Genomic DNA, 22,376 nt, shown 5'->3' with positions numbered 1-22,376 from the left:
GCAATGCACATCCCTTTCTAAAATCTACCCCTCGATCGTCTCTAAACCTGGGATGTTACAGGATACTATAATCATAGTGTCAGCTAGTGGTTTTCTTGCAAAATAAACCCTGAATGAAGGAAGATGATATATGAAACCATAGCAGACATAAGAAGACCATAGTCGATATCAGAAGACCACAATTGGTATAAGATCAATACTGCGAGATAAAGGAGAAGATGTCTCGTCCAGTTGATCAGAACCTATAATAGAATCCATTTTTAGATAGCAAATAGCCACAGTTGGTATAATAACCACAGCTGGTATCAGTTAGTATTACAAATAGTCCACGATTTAATTAGTTGTAACAAAAGTTCGTGAGCAAATAAAAATCCTGTCAGCCAAATAGCTAGATCTATAAACATTTAGTCAAAGGATTCACATTGGATGTCCACAATTGTGTGGATACACCACAAAGTTTCTTCGCAAAACCTTAGAGGAATATAAATCATAAACTAGACCTAGACCAACTATTCTAATCAAAGTCCAATAGTTGGAAGAAAAGGAGTTAAAGACCATAAGAAAACTCTAAGGGGTAGAGTAAAGATTGAGTTGGATGTACAATAACTCAATACTTTAAGCAAGATAGAAGAAGAAGGTCTGAACTGAGAGGAAGTTCGATCTTATTTTCATAAGATTATCAAACACTACTGTCAGAAGGATGTCAGACCAGAAGCCGAGGTTCATACCTCGAGGAAGTAAGAAGTGGACTATAGCTTGAAAAAGTGAGTAATACTTAATCAGAAGTACGAAAGCTCAAGTAAGTCAAAGATAAAGAAGTTGGACGAAGGAAATACTGTAGACCAATATAGCTCAAAAAGGCCAAAGACCAAAGGAGATTGACCATACCAAAACTAAAGTTTATATGAAAGATTCCTTTCATGGAACCTAAAGAATCCAAAATAGCTTTAGGTGTCATCAATAAACCATGATTGGATGGACTAAATTAGTCTAATCCATTCTTAGGAATCAACCATTTCCATGGTAAGTACCTTACTAAGTCCCAATATTGAAGTTTTGGTAGTAAGGGAAAAACAAAGACCTATTTTATCAAATAGGAGAATGTTATCCAATTAGTCCTCAATAAAGACTGCCAGGACAAGAAGAAGTCCCAATCATTGAATATTCAATGAGATAGGAAACAAGATTATAATAGTTGGAAGAAATCAATGAATCAAAGTAAGAGCCATGGTTCAGAGACAAGTATTATTAGATTCCAGAGAAAAAATCATAGAACTGGAGTAAGAACTAATGTTCAGAGACAAACCCTAATGGATTCCAGGAAGAATCTGGATAAGGGATATATACAATTATATCCAGTGAGATTACCACGGAGTTCGAGAAAAGTCGTAGTCCGCACAAGTCGGATCCACACTTCGGAAACGTGAGAGAGATCAAACTTCGAGGACGAAGTTTAGTTTAAGGGGTAGAGACCGTAATATCCCAGGTAATGGGGTTACAAAAATAGAGGAAACAGATGTGTGCATTGCATTCATGCATAGAAAATCTGGGAATTTTCGCGCTTTAAAGTAAAACAATCACAATGAATCGAAGTTTCACTTGACCTTGGTGGAATTGAAGTAGCTCATCAAGTCAAGCGCTATAAACCTCAATGTGACTTTGCTAAAACCTTGTTTTGGGTAGAGATAAGTTGATCTAAGGGGTTAGATCAAATGGAATTAAAACCAACACAAGAACATAAGAATCAAGGCTCAACTACTTGGTCTTATTAAAGATCACAACATGGTATTCCTTGCCATAACATATGAACATCCAATTAAATGGAAATCAAGTAACAATAAATGAAGAAACCATTCTTTACTTATCTTTTCCATGTCCTAAGACTAAACTATGATCCTACCATGAAACCTCATGGTATTCATTCCACTTCAACATTGGAATTATAACAAGAAGGTCCACTCTAGAAATATATATCCTTCTCTACTCCATATTATTGTACATCAAACCTAGAGAGGTGAGAGTTCTATAACAATTATTAGAGAAGCAATAACAAACCTTGAGCTAAAACTTGGATATACATCCAAGTACTCAAATCATCATCTTTAAGAGGAACCCTAGGATATTATTCAAGACATTCCTAGAGAGAGAAACCATTTATGTTAAACATAGATATTGATGATCACATCAATCCCTATGGAGCCTAACCTTAAGTTAGTATTAAAGTCCTTTCCAAAATGAGAGAGACCAATCATACAAAACATAGCTTAATTTATCTATTAAGAATAAAGGACAACAATTGAACTAAAGTATTAGGTTGTAAACCATTTCCCTTGGAGGGGTGAGATAACCTAATATTACATGAAATAATACCATATTCATGAATTGATAAAGTAAGGAAGAGAACTATCCATATAACCAGATGATCATATCATCATTGATTAAGAATAACTCTAAGTGTATATCTCAGACAATTCTTCTGGGGTACAAATTATTGAGACAACCATAATATGCATGTCCTAGAAAGTCAAATAGAAGTGCTATACCTTGATTGATCTAGACAATGCTTGATCATGGAAGTGAGAACCCATTTAATGAGAGATCCCTAGGAATTCAAACCTTGATCATTATAAATTGAGTGATGATCATAAAACCTAAGAACTTGAGGTAGATATATTATAAACAAGTTGTCCATGATAATGCCATGACCATGATTTGGAGAAATAAGAGAATAATCCAAATACTAACATTTATGTGATTAATAGATATTATTCTTCACATGAAATCATAGGGAGGTAACTAGTAAGCAACTCTAAACTTATATTTCAACCTTTACTTGTGAACCACTTGGTGATCATAAGTAGAATTCTACCACAACTACATTCCACCTATTCTTCACTTAAGAACCACAAGAAAACCTTTAGAGTCAAACTCTCTACTCTAAATGGTGAGGAACCATCCATCCATGTGACCAAAGTTAACTATAAAAAGAACCATAACCACTTTAGTTACTTTAATAATAGATTAAGGAGATAAAAGAAGTCTATATGATTCTGATAGAATCCATTCTCAGATCCTCCACAACTAAATGAGAATAATAATAATTAAAGTAAGTAACCATCTTATTTTGATTAGAGGAGATTAAAACCTAGCACATACAATATGGTGTCATCTCATCTCTATAACCTAGAACTAAATCTCAACCCTAGTTTGAGTATCACTTGGGTGATCACAAATAAAACCTAAACTACAATTAAGATTCAACCCATGTGTCATTAGGTAATTAGCATTTGAACCCTAATGATTCATTCATCAAATCCTATGCTGCAATTATAAAACAAAAGAGCCACCTAATGCTAAAGTCCTATGATTAAAACCAGGTGTGGATGACAACCATTTAACTTTGTAACCAAGATAAACCATGATGGAAACAAATACCTACTTTGATACTCTTAAATATAATGCTAGTACTAACCTTAATAATAGGGGTTATGATGAAAACTATAAAACCTTAATACATTGGAGCTCACATAAAATAATATGCAAGTAACTAAATCAAGACCCTAGAAATAATTTGGTACATAAAGCCCTGCCATTTGGCCATCTCCTTGAATCATAAAAATATTTGAAATTTCAAAAGAAAGAGAATGGAAGATTATAATCATTATCTTACCTATTTGAATTATAGTGTATGGTGAACCTATCATTAGATGAACAATCAAAATAGTATGTCTCAAGTAGAATTATTACTTGAGAAGTAATTTCCAAGTGAATAGTATTACCTGCATGGCAGAATTGATTTCAAATTTGAATTCAACAAAGAAGAATACAAAACAGAAATAAATAAAAGAGAAAAAGGGGAAGAACCTTACCTGGACCTCACCTGGCCGCAGCAGCCCACCATCATAGCCCAGGAGCAGCCCATGGTTCATCTCCAAACCTTGGCCCAAACCAGCCCAGTACATTTTCGCCACAGATAAGAACGAGGAGACGTCCTCGCCTTCGTCTTCGTCCTGGACGCCCTGGAGCTCGCCACCGCGACGACGAGAGCCACGTCCCGGCCGCCATTCTTGACCTCCACGAGCATCGACGACCGCGGTGGCAGTATAAATACGCGGAGAAAACCCAGGAGCCCCTTTCTTCTTCTTTTCGTCGTTCTGGCCGAAACCCTAGCCGCCGGCCACCATACCACCACACCGATTCCGACCACTCCGGAGCTCGCCGTTGAGCTCAGGAGGAGCGCCTCGGTGTCCTTGTTCATCCAGTGAAGTCTCAGGTCGAGGGGAGCTCGGGAAATGGAGAATTCGACCGTTCCCTTTCACCGTACTGCGGAAGAAATGGCGACCGCCGCGACGCCTTCGTCTCCAATCAACGCCGACAACCCTACAGCAAGCTTCCAGGTGATCTTGCGCGTCTTTTGAGCATCCTATCAAGCCCTAGCTCGCGCCGTAGCTCGCTCTCACCATCGGCCACCGTGTGCCGCCGTCGGACATGAACGCCGCCGCCGCTCCGGCGACCATTAGGGAGCGGCGCCGCCACTATCTTGTTCGTCTCGTCGCCCTGGTTCTAACGAGCCCGCACATGACCCCGCGGGAGACCGCATGCGCCGGCGACGATCCCGTCTGGCCGCCGGTCAGCACCCCTGGCCACCTTGGCAATTTTGACTTCGGTCAAAGCCACCGTGGCAGGTGACCTGGCCTATGGCCCACGCGTCAGTGACCCTGGGTGAAACTCACCCGGGTGCACTCAATAGTTTTTCTGTTTTAAACTTAAATTCCAGAAAATACTGCAACTTCAAATAATTCTAGAAAAATCATATTAACTCAGAAAAATAAAAATAAGACATCAAAATTCTTATAAAAGTAAATTCTATTTAATAAAAATATAATATGAAATCTTTATTTTTAATAAAAATTTAATTGTTTAATACTTGTTATTTAAAGCCTTTAGTTTTAATTCTAAATTCAATTAAAATTCAATAATTAGGAGAAAGGTATAAAGTAAATAAAAACCAGTAAAGTAAATAAGGAAAGCAATAAAATTGATTTTCCTTCACTATTAATTTATTAAATCCTTATTAGGAGGATTTTAAACCCAAATTAATAATTACCTTTATTATTAATTAATTAAAAATAATAAAATGCCAAATAAATATTATTTTTATTTCTAAGTTATTAATAACTTCAACTTTATTAATGAAGTTATTAATCCAATAATTGCAGGGTAATTAGGAAACCCTAGTTCCATTTTAAACCAAGTGATAACCTCATAATTTTATGTGGAACCCTAAAACCCTAATTCAAATATGCATCACACCCTAGTTCCATTATTACATGTGAACCTTAATTTAATTCTAACCTAAACCCTAGGTTAGAACATGTGATCATGTTACTCCATTACCATAGAGCCATAATTAGCAACTAAAGACATATCTATGTCCACATAAAATGTAGAACCCTATCACTAGCAAATTAGTATTCCAAGTATGCATACCATTAAACCAAGGTGATCAAATAAGATCAACCAAGTGTAAACCCTAGATCCTATTACCAAAACCAACATCCTTATTTATCCTTATTTAGCATCACACCATTGTGATGAACTCCAATAGCAACCATGCTAATATTGACAGCACATCCCATACACACTAAACCCTATTAGTGTGAGATAATTATTAAACACCCTATTTAGGAAACCACCATTCCTTACTTAATGAATCCAATAACAAAACCTAGACAACCTCAACCCTAATAGTTATACTTCTTATTATCTAAGAAGTATGTTCTTCAAAAGTTATTCTTTTGAAGAAAATAAGGAATCATCACCAACCCTGCTTATAAGGACCTATAAACCCTAACTAGCTATCCCCAGCAAGGTATACCAACCTTGATAGCAACTATTTATAATAGATTGCTCAAAATGCTTAGGCTTAACTCAACCCTACAGGTTCTAGCTATTGATGAATCCAACCCTGTTTGGATCCATTTAATACTTACTCCAGAAACTAGATGAAACCATAGACAACCATAGAACCCCACCAACCTAATTATCATACTTGTTCTTTATCAAAGAACATGTTCTTCAGAAGTTATTCTTTTAAAGTATATGATAATCAATCATTAACCATGCCATATAGTACTAAAACTGACAACTGTTCTTTACTTGTTAACATTATGCCAATTATCATTCTTTGTGTGCTCAATTGATTACTATGCCTTATTACCTACCTGTTTATAATATCAAGTAATCACACCTGAATAAGAACCTTGTTTGTGAATCACTCTAAAAGTGCAACACACCCCGAACTGATCATTACCACTCACTAATCCTAAATCATCGGGGTTAGGTCACGCTTAGAGCGATTGCATCTCATACTTATGCATTATTGCATCCTTGCCAATCTTTTAAACATCGTCCTTACCGGACGATGATGCTATTTCAGAATTTGGAGTTATTGCATATCGAAGACCTTGCCCGCATAATCTTGCGATCAAGAAAGGCAAGTTCATCGCTTGCTCATGTCATTTGAGTATCTTTATCAAATTACTTGCAAACTACTATGATTATCACTATTGCATAAAAACCAAAACCACTACTTTCATAACTATGAATATGACTATGTGGTGGGCAATGGAACCATGGATTGTGTTGATATGGTGGAGGTTCCATTGCAAGGGTTTATATCCATCTAGGATTAAACAACAAATGTCGCCAGTGATTCTTGTGCCGTAATACCCGTGTTAACCATAAGATCCGGAGTGGGACGGAGTAGTCAAAAGTGTTTCCACCTCTCGTTCATCAACGGATGCGCTTACCGTAGCAGTTGTGTCTTGCGGAGCAACTTGAGGGTGGGGAGCCCCTTCTAATTCCCCACGGTATAGCGAGTGCTTACCGTAGCGGTTGCGGCTTGCGGAACAACTTGAGGGTGGGGATCCCCTTCTAATTCCCCACGGTAATGTGGTCTACGATGGGTTGCAGCTACCGGCGAAGGAGTTTGGTTAACGAGTCCCGGATCGTCGTCGTGGTCGGGGTCCACCCCGAAAACTATGGGAATAATGGGACCGGCGAGGACCCAGGGTCGGGGCATGCAACAAAGGGTGGGTATTCGAGGTAGCGGAGGAACATGATTGGCTAGACCTTATACCGGGCCTCACACCATAGGAAGTGTGGACGGGAAGATCACCCGGTTGGCACCAAGGTTAAGATCTCTTATGGGTAAAGCAACACACCTCTGCGAGTGTAAAGAACCGTGACCTGTCACTCCTCGTTCCGGGATATGGAACTGCGAACGCGGCCGGAAAGGAGCTCCATGAAGTTCTAGTAAACCGGTGAAGGCCGACGGACATAGTTCTTCCGAATAAAAGCAACCTTTTGAAGAAATGGTTATGAAAACTTGCATTGGTATTAGACTTTCTGGTCTAATGCCGTAGCTAGTGCATTAAACACCTCTTTCCTATAATGAACTTGTTGAGTACGCTCGTACTCATCCCACTCTTAAATCCCCTGCTTAGATATGGAGGCATCCAAGGAGGATCTACAGTGCACTCGAAGGCCGAGGAGTCAACAACTACTTCACGAGACAGGACCCGATCAGAAGAGTCAGATACCACATACAGCAAGGAGAAAACCTAGTTTAGCTATAGAAGGGAACTAGCTTCCTAAACCTAGCTCCTATTTAGCTAGAATCTATTCATAGCCACAGTAGCTAGTTAAATACTCTACAAATAGAGTTCGTGATAAAACTAGACTACGAGTCGTTCTTCTGGAGTTTATTTGCAGTTTTACCTCATTGTAAAGTAGGAGGCTATGATGATCTTATGTAACAGAGTCTGTGTTGTAATTCTATAGACATGCCTTGGACCCGCATATGTTTCTGTTGTACCACTCTGAGCGATGTAATACTAGTGGAACGGTGTTTCATTGGTGTTATGTCAGACTTGCATACTACACCATGCAGTGGTATGCCGGGTCACCACATCTGGTCTCCCAGATCAAATGATGGCGGTGCTCAGCTACAGATGTCGCCATGTTCCCTTTTGAGGGCACCGTTCTTGGAGGTGGATCTACTTAGAGGGATTCCTGGTTCGTGGAGGTGTGTGATGACAGCGGGCTGCAGGAGTACTCTCCGCATGCGAGAAGCGTCAGATGAGCCCCTTGGTGTTTGCTCGCGGGTTCAAAGAGCACATGTCCTCCTTTTCCAACCATGTTGGTGCTCTCGAACACCGCCGAGTACCCATGCTACAATAATCCAATATTGTATTTTTTTCACGGTTCTCCTGCACTTTTGTGCTAAGTAACAATGAAAGTGCATCTCTCTTTTTCAATCGCGCCATATATGTTTTCCAAATGCAAAATCTTTGCTTAGTTAATTATTTAAAATAGGGTTTAGACGGTGGATAGAGTTAAGACAAGAGGTAGGACAATTACGGGAGGTGCAAGCTTTGCAACTAAGTTGATGAATTACTTTGCTGATGCTTTACTATGTAAATTATTTGTCAATTTTATCATACTATTTAATTATTTTGAGATCTTGTTTGGAAGCCACGGCTGTAAACGGACATAAAAAAAACACCACACGAATATTTCCCAAACACTTGATCTAGCTCTTTCTTCCAAACACTTGGGAAACGCGATTGGAGATACTCTTATCCACCTGGGCCCACGCAGCAGAGTCGATACAAACCAGCGCAGGCGCAGCACTCAGGTCCGGCGCCCCGGTCCGAGCGGATATTCTTGCCACGCCGCTCTACTTGCCTTGCTTCCATCGCCGTCTCTCTCACCTAAAACACGCGCTTCCATCGGCCCGCAACACAGACAGCAGCGAGCGAGCAGCAAGGAGACCACGGCGGCGATGGAAGTCAAGTGCCGGCGTCTGGAGGGGAAGGTGGCCGTCGTGACGGCTTCCACGCAGGGAATCGGCCTCGCCATCGCCGAGCGCCTCGGCCTGGAGGGCGCCGCGGTCGTCATCTCCTCCCGCAAGCAGGTCCAGCTAGCCTTGAGTTGCCCCCTTCCTTCCTTCCTTCCCGGGTTCTCCATCGATCGAACCTTTTCCCTGACCGACTGGTTTCTTGCCCCTGCAGAAGAACGTGGACGAGGCGGTGGAGGGCCTCAGGGCGAAGGGGATCACCGTGGTCGGGGCCGTCTGCCACGTCTCCAGCGCGGAGCACCGCAAGCACCTCGTCGACACCGCCGTCAAGGTGAGATCTCTTCACTGGCTGGTCAATTCCCTGCGATAATTCTGTCGTCCTTGTGTTCGTACAACATTGCCAGATTCGTTACTTCGGAGTTGCGATGTCCGGCACTCCCTCCAGTGGAATTTGGGGGCCGGGTGAGGATTAGGTTTACTAGATCACTAGATGTGAGTTGTTTCTTGAATTATCGACTTAATTCTCCGTGGGAATCCTGTTGACTGCTGGGCAAACTACGGGGGAGAGGGCGAGACTGCGGTTCTGAATAAAGCCGTCTGATCTTATTTGCAGAGCAGTACAACTGTGGCGTTGCTTTCACTGTTACTGCTCGTTTCAGCTTAAATTTCTCTGCATCTCATGATGTAAGAGGAGTTTATGGTCGGCAGTTGATTTTGGGTGCTTCTGAACTGTATTTTTTTTTCTTCCTTTGCCACGATTACGAACTGTTAGTTTCTATTCATATCTTAGGTAGCTTACTACATCCATATATGCTTACTGCAACCAGGTAGTATTAAATTGATTATGATAGGACACAGTTTATAAAGTCCCTGGAGTTAGAATTGGGGAGTTTTTTGGTGGATAGAAATCAGATTTGGGACATAAGAGAGATAGTTTAGGAAGAAGAAAGAAGAGTGGGGGAGCGGATAACCGTTATCTCATTTGATAGGCAATACCATTACGGTGCCTAGCTCTTATAGCTAGGTGCATGCGCTGTTTGTTGACCCAGTGGCCTGAAGCACAACATAGTTAGTGGCCCGAATTACTTTACCAGCACCTGACACGGCCTGCAGGGTCTGAAGTTCAAAATAAAGCAGTCCCGCGTCCTTCTCTTGCCTTTGCTATTCATCCTGTTTCTTAACATTAGCACTAGACAGTGATGCCCCAGTACAGGGCTGGTCCATGACAAAGAATTAATCTTGTTTCTGCAGAATTTTGGGCATATTGATATTCTTGTCTCCAATGCCGCTGCAAATCCTTCTGTAGAAGGCATACTCGAGATGAAAGAGCCAGTTCTTGACAAGCTATGGGATATTAATGTCAAAGCTTCTATTCTTCTACTTCAGGTGAATGAATTCTAAACTCTTAATCCTAATTTGCATGTTCTGTAAATCCATTTTTGCACAATTAATCACTTCCATCTTTCTTTATATTAGGATGCTGCACCACATTTGAGGAAGGGGTCATCTGTGATAATAATTTCTTCGATTACTGGTTATAATCCTGATGCAGCTTTAGGGATGTATGGTGTTACAAAGACTGCCCTTTTGGGCCTCACAAAGGTATATACTTATCCTTTGTCATTGTTGTGCTGGCGCACTCATAGATTCATTTCAAAATTGTAATGAATTGTCTATTGGTGTGGTTAGTACATAGTACTCACTTCGTTTCACTATGTTGTTCCCAACCCACCATGCACACAGACCATGGAAGCATAGAACTGAGAAAAACTTACTGAGAAATAATGCTTGACCTATTAAAAGACCATACTGGAACCACATAACCTCTTCAAAGCATTTAAGTAGGGGTAGATAGTAAGTGCTGTGGCGGAGTTGCGTGTAGGCTGTGGACTGGGATTCAGTAACATTGCTACAGCAGGGCACGGCGTGCCATACCCCCTCCATCCACCTTCCAAATTAAATCCAATGGCTCACACCAAGAAATGGCAAAAGGAAAGGACCCGCACACTGCTAAGTGAGGTAGAATTTCAGTGTTCAGTCGGACATATTGCTAAATTATTCTTTGTATAATATCAGTTTAGACTTTAGAGGCACTATTCTTTTCTTGGATTCATTTTATTCCATATATGTCTAGATTGTCAAGCTATCTAATATGGACGCGCTAAACCGTCGTGCTAAATTACAGCGCCGAGTTGGTTCATTTGCATACGCGCTAAAAGCTGCATGGAAAACAATATTTTCACACATTTGCATACGAAATAGATCAAACAAAATGTAAAATTAAACTAGAAATATAAAAATATATTGCAAACTTCGACGCTACAACCAAATTTATTTTTAAACTAGCATAAACTACTCGAATCCCAATCGCAGTCCGAGGAGCCCGGAGTTGATGTCCACTCGAAGGAGGAGGAGTCGACGATGATCATCGATGGCCGGCGCCATTTTTCTTCTCCTCCGCCTTCCTCGCGGCCTTCTCCTCCCTCTCCTTCTTCCTCGCCGCCGCCTTCGCCCTCCTCTCCTCCCGGTCCGCCTTCTTCGCCGCCTTAAGTGTCGCCTTCTTCTCTTCCTTCTTGTCAAAGAAGGCCTCCATCGCGGCGACGTCCTCAGGGAACTGGCGCCCCCACTCGAGGCGCCAGGCGACCGCGTCGTACGCGCGAAGTGACATGCGGGTGAAACTTCCTAGCGGTTGGATGCGTGTGCGCGTTTATTTGCCCGCGGCGATCGGCGCGGCAGGTTTGATCGGCGATCGGCACATCAAACCTACCACGCCGATCGCCGCGGGCAAATAAACGTGCGCACGCATCCAACCGCTAGGAAGTTTCACCCGCATGTCACTTCGCGGCCCTCCACCTCGCTCCGCTTTGATCCGCCGCGCTCCACGTCACTCGCGCCGCCGGTCCGCTTCAACGCCGACGAGATGCGGCCCCGCCGCCGCTCGAGCTCCGGTCTACCACGGCGTCCACGCGCGACCGAATGACACTTTCTACGCCGAGATCCACAGCGACGACGAGCGCATCGGGCTCAGGACGTTCGAGGCGGCGCACGAGGCGGTTCGCGCGTACGACGCGGTCGCCTGGCGCCTTGAGTGGGGGCGCCAGTTTCCGGAGGACGTCGCCGCGATGGAGGCCTTCTTTGACAAGAAGGAAGAGAAGTAGTTTATGCTAGTTTAAAAATAAATTTGGTTGTAGCGTCGAAGTTTGCAATATATTTTTGTATTTCTAGTTTATTTTTACGTTTTGTTTGATCTATTCGTATGCAAATGTGTGAAAATATTGTTTTCCGTGCAGCTTTTAGCGCGTATGCAAATGAACCAACTCGGCGCTGTAATTTAGCACGACGGTTTAGCGCGTCCATATTAGATAGCTTAACAATCTAGACATATATGGAATAAAATGAATCCAAGAAAAGAATAGTGCCTCTAAAGTCTAAACTGATATTATACAAAGAATAATTTAGCAATATGTCCGATTGAACACTGAAATTCTACCTCACTGCACAGTGCGTGCCCTTTCCTTTTGCCTTTCCTTGGTGTGAGCCATTGGATTTAATTTGGAAGGTGGATGGAGGGGGGCATGGCACGCCGTGCCCTGCTGTAGCAATGTTACTGAATCCCAGTCCGTAGGCTGTGTGGGTCAGCTGACCCCACAGTTTTTTTTCTGAAAACCCCTTTAGTTTGTAGGTATTTACTAGGAAAGTTGCAACGGGTGAAAAAATAGGTGTCATGGAGGCATATAAAGTGAAATATAGTTGGTAATCCGTGGCATGTTGCAGATATTAGCCACCTTTCGCGCGTCCATGGCGCACTGCATGGTCTGCATCCTCTGCTCGCTGCATCAGCGAAGACAGCGCTAGCTGAGCAATGCGTCGCCATCGCCCCATCACCTGAGTCGACAAAAACCATCGTGTTTGAGATTCGTGCAACCCCTTTGCACTTTGCAGAACTCACCCTCTCTTTTTACATAGCATGCCCTTCTTTCTTTTCATGTATCATATAAATTTAGGTTTGGATTAGTACTGAGTTAGTATTGGTGGTAACAAATTTATTCAGAGATGTTGTAAAAGAATTAAACCAAACTAAGCCATCTCGAATTTAGGTTTGGATCGATTAGTACTGAGTTAGCACAGATTTTTTGGTGTTAACAAATTTATTCGGAGATGTTGTAAAAGAATTAAACCAAACTGAGCCATCTCGAACACCAAAGGTTTATACTACAAAACCAATCATTCTGACAAACTGGTAAACAAACAAAATATACTGATTCGGACAAAATCATTCTGATCCTTGACATTTAATAAACTTGAATGGTAGATCAAAACTTAAACTTTATTCCAGAACATGAGGGGAAATCCCATATTATGGACACACATTAAAGGGAAATCAAGTAACGAGACCATGGAGAAAATCCCAGTTCATGAACATTTTGTCAGATCTGCCATGCATGACATAATTGGAGCTGGAACACATCAGACAATTTTTTTTTGGTCTGCATCGATGCATTATGCCTCTTTGGTCTGCATCCATCCATATGTCATGATAAACCAGAAAAGGCCATGTCTCCCTAAACTGAAGCAAGCACTAAGAAAGCTGATCTAAAGCAAGCACTAAGAAGGGGAGATTTGGAAAGAAATCAACATACCAAACACCAGCGAACAGGAAGCCCGGGAATCTTGAGCATATATATTTTGTTGCAGTCTACGCCTTCTACCACCAGCCAGCTGACATGAATCACCACAGGAACCTCTCCATGATCTCCTCAGGTATGTCCATGCTGTTGGCGTCATCTGGCGGCCTAGTAAACAAGCATCCAAAGAGAAGTATTTGTCCCCCTTGGCTACAGCCACGTCGCTGTGCCGCGGACGGACCATCGACGTAGACACCATGTCTGCCATGTTCGTGGCAGACATCGTCCCAAGTACATCGCGTTTTCGTGACGATGGTCAGAACTTTGTACTCTCCCGTGAAGGGCACCCTCCTGAGCAGGTCCTTTCCGATGTGGCAGGCGAGCTCGCTATATGTGCACATCGCTGTACCTGACATGCCTAGGAGGTTGACACCCATCACCATGCCGTGGGTGTGTTCCAGCGCACGGTGCAGCGGCGAGCCGTGGCAGCTGCAGGGTACCGTTGTTCAGGGGAAGCCAGTACGTTGCCATCAAGTCCGTTTGTTTCGGCGAGAAGTAGGTTGTGGTCCTTGGCTACCGGGACATACGGAATCAGGACCGCCACCTTGGTGCACGATTTTCTCTTGTCGTATCGTAGTACTTGTTGATCAACTCCTCTACGCAGACACAATCACAGGGACATACGTGCTGGTGCTGATACAGAATTACAAACCGATGGCGATTCTGTTTACCAGCAGCCTCCAATTTAGACTACCAGCTGCAGCAGTTGCTGTATTGCAAATCAAATACAGAACAAAGGGATTGCAGCACACTCGTCGTCACCTCCCATAGTCCCACCTACCTCGTACTTCTGTCCTATACGGTCGATGAACAGATGGGCTGGACCATGCCGGACGCTGCCGCGGGCGTCTGAAAACCCCTTTAGTTTGTAGGTATTTATGTGAAAGTCCCTAGTGTATAAGTGATCTGACCCCACGTGTTCTTCTCCGCTGGCTCCACCACTGAGTAAGTGCCGTCAGAAGTAACCACTCTTGGTTCGTGGAATGTACAAACATTTTGAAAAAACATCTCTTGGGGCCATGGACAGATATAAAGAAGTGGAGGGATTAGTTATGTTGGTAAATATATTGTACATAAAAATATATTTTCTTCAGGAAGTTAATCGATGAACACTTGCTTCAAGTAGGAAGTTATATACTCCCTGCATGTCAAAATATAGTGCACATTAGTTTTGTCCTAAGTCAAACTTTGTAAACTTTGACATATTTTATAGAACAAAATATCAACATCTATAATACAAAATCAATATTATTAGATTCATCGCGAATTATATTTTAATATGGTATTTATTTGGTATCATTGATGTTGATATTATTTGCTATACACTTATTCAAATTTAGGAACTTTGACTTACGGAAATAATTATATGCACTACACTGTGACATGGAGGGAGAGTAGGTCGTACTTTTTTTTGAACCTAGTAGGGGAGGAGCCCCACGGTTCATTTACATCACTGGTTATTCATGCCCTAAGTTTGTGAACATATTTTATGGTTGATTGTGGATTCCGTACTTATGTGGGTGCACATAGTTGTGAATGAATTTTCTAGTTGCGCAACTCAAAAGAATCTCAAGATTACTCACTTGCACATCTTAAAACCAATCTCAGAAAAATGATTTACACTTGCAAAAATTGTAGGCATACAAAAAGTAAGTACAACCTTTTATTTTTTATACCATGCGCATATATGATTATATGTGTGCACTTATTTTTGCAAGTGCACATGTCTTTATTTTGCTTCAGCCACCCATAAGTGGCGCATGCCTAAAATTCATTTTTTTCCTTTGAATTACTCTTTTTTTTTAATTCCACATAATTGCATTTTCCCTTTAAAATGCTTGGATATGCATTGCTTTACACCTGAATATCTATTTTCTCTACTGATTCTGTCCATGGATGTATCTTCTCCAGGCTCTTGCTACTGAGATGGGCCCAAATACCCGTGTTAACTGCATAGCTCCTGGTTTTGTTCCTACACGCTTTGCTAGTTTCCTCACAACTAATGAGACCATCGTAAGTAATTTCTGATATTTATCATACTTCTTTTGTTGTATATTTTTTATCGGGTTAGTCATACTTATACGGTCATACCAAAGAGGAAAAACCCTATCATTTACAAGGAAAAGTGTCTCAAGAGGAAAACCGTACATTTTTTAAAGGTTCCTACTGTTGAATAAAATTTCATTGCTTTCCAGTTTTCCACATATGTGCTCCCTTGTACTGCTGACATAATCTATATGTAGAAAGCAGTAAGACCTACACATAGAAAACTAAACCGAGATTGTGTTGAATTGTTTTGTCCTCCAAGTATATAACAATTTTAGCTGTAACACCAAGTGAATCTTATGTCATGCACATGTATATGCATGTAACCAAATCATTCCACAGAGAAATGAGCTTATGGAGAGGAGCAAGCTTAAGAGATTGGGCACCGTTGAAGACATGGCTTCAGCCGCCGCATTCCTGGCATCAGATGACGCATCCTTCATTACTGCTGAAACAATTGTTGTTGCTGGAGGAACACAATCTAGATTATAAATCTGGCTAAAGTTTGGAGGCCCAGTCAGCTACAGTTGAGTACATTGTCATGACAGTACTACATGTTAGGTGCACTTAGATAATAAAACAGATCTACTATAATGAATTTGATTTTGTGCGCTATAATCTGGCAAGGACGGTTGATAGTCTATTGACATTGTCATCCGAACGTCTGTTGTCGTATAACTTGTGTTCATGTATATGGAAATTACAGTGAATGACAAAATATGGTAATGGCGCAGCATTCTATTTTGGGTTTTTTTAATGGTTTAGGCTGTGTTTTGTACCATATTATTTTTTAAAGTATTTCAGCAATACTAAGTACCACAGTTTTAGATACTTTGGTGTTTGGTGTGTTTGGCTGTGACTAGAGATTGGTAATGATACTCCGGTATCTCTCAAATTGTGCTGCTTTTGAAGTATTGGAAAGACAACTTCAGCCACTTTTTCTTTTTTGAAACTAGGCAAGACTTGCCATTTCATTGATAAAGAAGAAGATGGCCGGTTAATTAACGGGTAACCGACCAAACACTGATACAAGTGCACCAATGTCATAATGGAACACGATTGGGCACAATCACCGACCTGGCCAAATGCCAACAATTGGCCGCACACGTCATCGAGAGACACCTCCGACTCGGACCCGACCGAATCCTCTACAATCCACCGATTGCCGGTCATCATCGTTGCGGCAGGGACATAGCGACACAACGAAGCATGAGAGACCCATAGGACATGTCGGAAACCAGCTAACAAAGCCCTAGCCGTGACCCAAGGTCTGCTCGACGCGTTGTCGTTGCCAAACTGCCCACAACGCCCCCCCAAGTGAGCTGACTCAGCAACCAAACATCCACCAGGCCCCAAGTTGAAGCCAACTCCGAGACGATGCCCCCAACAAGGAGAAAGACGTTGAGATGCCTTCATCGTTCGATCCGAGGATTAGAGGTTCCCTCCGGAGACCACGGGATAAGGAGAGGAGCCCTTGATGACGCTTCCAAGAAAGTCAGCAGCACCCGCGGGCGTCGCCGTCGCCAGGACAAGGATTTCTCCTAGGATCCTCTGCCTCCAACCACCAAGTCTACCGGCAACGACCTGCAACAAAACTTCCTCCGCCAAGACAGCACCAGCACCACCACCTCGTCGTTGCCATGCTCCGACAGATCAGGGACGACAACACATCTGTCAACACCTGGATTTTCAAGTCCAGATGCCTATTATGCCATACATCGCAATCCCATGAAGATTGTTGTTGCGAGACATAACATTTGATATCATAAGTCATCATTCATTACAAACCATAGTCGTCTTACAAATATAGATCACATCATCCAATATTACACAAATAGTTGATCTAATGATCAACGAACACATTACATAGCGGAAGCGTAGAAGTAGTGGACTATCTAATCCACAGGCCAACGCTCGACGTCAGAAGATACTCTAGTTGTCGTAGACGTCCTGCTGGCCGTCATCTTGGTACTGCTGCTCCTCTTTATAGTCTGGCCATTTGAATAGCCAGGGACACAGCCGTGAGTACTTTAAAGTACTCGCAAACTAATACTAGTGTAAGTACTTAACAATTTTAATAATGGGGGTGCTAAGCTCTAGGTTTATTTGCATAAAGCCAATTTTAGTTCATAAGCATTTTGTAAAAGACTCTTTAATTGCTAACTAACTCAAGTGGGAACATTAGTGTCATTCCGACAACTCAGTTGTGATTCAAGTCAAGTTCACCATTCAAATCATCAATCATTTTCAATAAAACATCTGACAACGGTACAGTATGGCCTTTCCAATCGTCCGTAACCGTGGACACGGCTATTCGAATAGGTTTATACTCTGCAGAGGTTGCACACTTGTGCCACAACATTTGATTCATCCGCCAGGGATAACCCTGAATCATCATAACTCAGTACGCGGATCATCAACCATAACCTTTCACTTATATACCCTAGTATAGGTACCTCTCCCCATGAGCTTGGTCTCCCAGTGAAGACAACCCGTTAGCCTGGGAACTGCACAGGGCTTGGGCGGACATTCACCTCATTTCACATCATTTCACTTTCAACGGAGGCAGCCTCGGCATAACCCCTATGACGCTTGTTCAGAGAGAACCCATACTAAGATGCATAAACTTCCAGTTAAGCCCTACCCATAATCAGGTATTATGGGGGTACTCTATAATTGGAAAGGTATCGCATCCAAACTCATCCATCAGTTTTTATCAAATTCACCATGTCACTCAAGTCACATTCACCTTCAAAATCTTTCAAAGTCATTTCATTTCACATGTTCCCATCTAGAGTAGTCAATTTTATTTGTCAGCACTAGCAACTAGTCATGAGGGGTGCTAACTATCTTGTAGCTCTCTAGGCTAAATTTGATACTCTTGGAGTACTCTATACTTAGACCAAAGTTAACTATAAAAGTAAGCTTTAATAATCAAGGTAAAAGCTTGCAAGGATAAAACTTGGGTTTTGATCATGAAGCATAAAGTAATAGGTAAGTGTGCCTTGCTCTGGTGGAGCTTTGCACTTTTGCAGAATATTAGCTTGCCTTGGTTGGTGTACTGATCAAAGTGGCCTTCTTCTTCCTGGAAGTAGACCTCCTCCTCCGGGTACTCCTCTGTACTAGCGTCTAAAAACGGATACGAGGTAACAATCACCAAACAAGCTTAAGAGCTAGACTAATCACACACAAGGTTCACACACAAGCTACTCTATCATCACCACATTGCTATCATGTTGGTTGACTTTGTTTTCTTCTTAAGAAAAATAATTTCCTCTCATTACAATATTGATTAGGGTTTATCTTTAGTTCTTGGAGAAATAATTTCCTCTCATTGAATCTTGTTAAGATTTAATCTCCTCAAATCAATAATGTATGAACCCATGTTGACCAAGGTCAACCATTCATAATCATCATTTGGGAAAATGATTTAAATGAGGTAAAGTACCCCATGCAATTTAAGACTACCATAAACACAATTTAATATCACCAAATAATTCAATATGAGATTATGTAGAACATGTAGAGTATGTGAAATGTGATTTATGAGAGTTGAAATCAACTCAAAAAGCAGTTTTGGTTGATTTTTAAATAAAGTTTGAAGTTTGACAAAGCCCTGCCTTGTTATTTTTGTCACATTAATTCTACAACGAATCTAGTACTGAGGCCAGTGTAGTTAGTTAGGGAATTTCATAAGCTTTCCAACTATATGAAATTCATCAAATTTGGTTTAGCCGATTTGATTCTATTCAAATTTAAACAAAGCATCTGCAACAATTTTGATTTAAATCGAATTAACGAATTTGAATTTTTGGGCCCGCGCGGGAAAATGAAATGGGCCGAAACGGTTTAAACAGCGAAAGCCAGCCCACCACGCGTCTCGCACGCATGGGCTGCCTGACGAGGTGGGCTCCACCCGCCAGTCTCACTTAAACGGCGAAGGGGTACGGGCTATCCTGGGGCGTTGGATTAGATTGGGATCGGACGGCGCACGGCCATCGTCATCTCCGGCGAGAGAGGGGTACTGGCGCGGCGAGGGCAGGGGGTCGGACCGCTCACCGAAGCTCCGGCGAGGGTCGACGAGGTGCGCAGGGTCGTTGTCAACGACGGCGAACCTCCTGGTACCGGCGTTGCTTCCTGGGGCGGCTCCAATCGACGGCGACCTTCTCAGCACCGCCGCGGACTCCGGCTAGCGATTGGCGAACTCCGGTGGAAATTGGAGAGGGGGAAGAGGTCGAGGAGGTTGAGTGAGAAGAGGGAAGTGAGCTGGTGTGGAGAAATCGAGCGGGGGAGCTCCCTTTTTATAGCGGCGGATCGAGGCCGTGTACTGCGACGAAGTCGACCACAGCGACATGGCTACAGAGGGCTAGCGAGCTAGGCGAGGGCGTGACCCTGTTCAGCGGTTCCTGGCGGCAATGGCGCGGCTGGGCGGTGCCTAACGCTGTCGGGCGCGTGCAAGGTTCTGCGTGTCCGTGGCGGGGTGCGTTTTCTTCTCCGGCGACGGGGGGTGATGGTCGGGGACAAGTGGATGTCTAGCGTGTTCCTGGTACAGTGGTGATGCTCAGGGCGGAAGAGGGGGTCCAGGCGAGGTGCGAGGCGACGGGGCGATGCGTGCTCTGGCGCGCCCGTGGGCGGCGCCCATGCCAACCCTGGCATGTCCTGGACGTCGTGGGCACGGCGTGTTCCCGATGCTGTGGCGTTCCTCTCCGACCAAGGCTAGTCCAGTTAGGTTCAGTAGAGCAAGGTGAAGCTGGGGGACACGGTTGGCCAGGCTAGAGGTGAGAGGAAGTAGAGATGGCAGGTTGCATGTGAGGCATGGCCGGCATGGCAATGGCATTGCCATGTCTGCCCATATCTAGGGTTGCACTGCAGGGGCTTGGTGTTGGAGGGGACCAGGGGACAAGGTAGAAGCAAGTTGAGTTCAAATTTGGGCCAAACACTATTTCAAATAATGAATTTGATTTCATCCGATTCTTGCCCACTAAGTGTTTGACACAATGGCCGCATGAAAGAAATTTGCAAATTTTTGAATGAAATTTGGTGGAGTTGATTCATATGATCAAAGACACACAATGGTGGTGGTGGTGTGCAAAATTAAGTTGTTTTGTGAAATTTCAAAATTGGCACTAACTTGAATCTGTTAAAAAGTTCCAACTTTGCTTGAGCATAACTTTGAATCTAGCAAGAATTTGCAGGGGTGTGCTTTACCAAAGTTGTTCACCTTGATGTGTTCTTGGATGAGGTGCAAAGAGTTGGAATTGTTGAGTTTGAAAATCTCTTAATAAAGAGGCTCAAAGTAGGCATCAGGTTAAAAATGGCAGTTTTGACCATTAGTGCATGTGAGCACAATTTGATTTCAAATTTGATTTGATTTGAGTTTCTTTGATTCCAAAAGTGTATATAAGTGTTTAATAATATTTTCCAACTAATGGCACAAGACAAATTGGCCTAGGTTAAAGATTTTCAAAAATGGCCTAAACCATATGTGAGGGTTTTGTGATTTTTCTATTTTCTTTCCCTTCTTCCTCTTTGATTTTCTTTGTGATCTTCAAAGGATCCAAGCTAGGGCTTTAGGTAGCAAGCATAAGCACACAAAAAAACATCATGGCAATCTCATACAATAATGCACAAACCTTATGCATGGCACTATATGCAAATAAAAGTTTTTGTTGGTTCTAAATTTTGAATATTGGAAACTTCTTGTCTTCATTGATTTGAAATTTGGGATGTTACAACATCCCCCAAGCCACCACTTCTCCCGCCAGCGATGCCGCCACCGCCGCACCGCCAGCCCGTCCAGACGCGAGGATCGAGAAGATTCATCCTACAGGAGGATCCCTGGGCCAAGTCGACATCCTCGCCACCCTTGTGGCCAAAGACACCGGCCACCACCGGCAGGTCCGCCTGGGGCCACCGCTGGCAGCGGCCACCACACGTGCCGCTCCTCCATGGCCAGCAACCGTCAGCCGCTGCCCGGCCGACTGCATCGCACCGGCGGGGATCTGGGCATGGAGGGCCCAAGATTCGCGCCCAGTGATACGTCTCCGACGTATCGATAATTTCTTATGTTCAATGCCACATTATTGATGATATCTACATGTTTTATGCATACTTTATGTCATATTTATGCATTTTCCGGCACTAACCTATTAACGAGATGCTGAAGAGCCAGTTGCTGTTTTCTGCTGTTTTTGGTTTCAGAAATCCTACAAAGGAAATATTCTCGAAATTGGACGAAATCAACGCCCAGGGGCCTATTTTTACACGAAGCTTCCAGAAGACCGGAGGGGAGACGAAGTGGGGCCACGAGGTGGCGACACAACAGGGCGGCGCGGCTCGGGCCCCGGCCGCGCGGCCCCGGTGTGTGGGCCCCTCGTGACGCCTCTTGACCTGCCCTTCCGCCTACTTAAAGCCTCCGTCGCGAAACCCCCGGTACCGAGAGCCACGATACGGAAAACCTTGCGAGACGCCGCCGCCGCCAATCCCATCTCGGGGGATTCGGGAGATCGCCTCCGGCACCCGCTGCCGAGAGGGGAATCATCTCCCGGACGACTCTTCACCGCCATGGTCGCCTCCGGAGTGATGAGTGAGTAGTTCACCCCTGGACTATGGGTCCATAGCAGTAGCTAGATGGCCGTCTTCTCCTTATGTGCTTCATTGTCGGATCTTGTGAGCTGCCTAACATGATCAAGATCATCTATCTGTAATGCTATATGTTGTGTTTGTCGGGATCCGATGGATAGAGAATACTATGTTATGTTGATTATCAATCTATTATCTAT

General features: G+C 43.1%; 1 protein-coding gene across 1 annotated transcript; it reads left to right on the top strand.

Moving 5' to 3' along the window:
• The first annotated feature begins 8,740 nt into the window (after positions 1-8,740).
• On the top strand, positions 8,741-16,348 carry LOC124653610 (tropinone reductase-like 3). Its single transcript, XM_047192675.1, has 6 exons — positions 8,741-8,980; positions 9,078-9,194; positions 10,115-10,249; positions 10,340-10,465; positions 15,460-15,561; positions 15,937-16,348. The coding sequence occupies exons 1-6, from the start codon at positions 8,849-8,851 to the stop codon at positions 16,084-16,086; spliced, it is 762 nt and encodes a 253-aa protein (XP_047048631.1). The 5' UTR covers positions 8,741-8,848; the 3' UTR covers positions 16,087-16,348.
• The last annotated feature ends 6,028 nt before the right edge of the window (positions 16,349-22,376 follow it).

Source organism: Lolium rigidum, chromosome 5, assembly GCF_022539505.1.
Source record: "Lolium rigidum isolate FL_2022 chromosome 5, APGP_CSIRO_Lrig_0.1, whole genome shotgun sequence".
Taxonomy (NCBI): Eukaryota; Viridiplantae; Streptophyta; class Magnoliopsida; order Poales; family Poaceae; genus Lolium; species Lolium rigidum.
This window is presented reverse-complemented; position numbering and strand designations above follow the sequence as displayed.

Excerpts from the sequence above, each read along its gene's own strand:
- LOC124653610 (XM_047192675.1), top strand. The coding sequence starts at position 8,849 with ATGGAAGTCAAGTGCCGGCGTCTGGAGGGGAAGGTGGCCGTCGTGACG. Across the intron at positions 9,195-10,114 it reads TCGTCGACACCGCCGTCAAG|AATTTTGGGCATATTGATAT; the intron begins GTGAGATCTCTT and ends TTGTTTCTGCAG. Across the intron at positions 10,466-15,459 it reads CCCTTTTGGGCCTCACAAAG|GCTCTTGCTACTGAGATGGG; the intron begins GTATATACTTAT and ends TATCTTCTCCAG.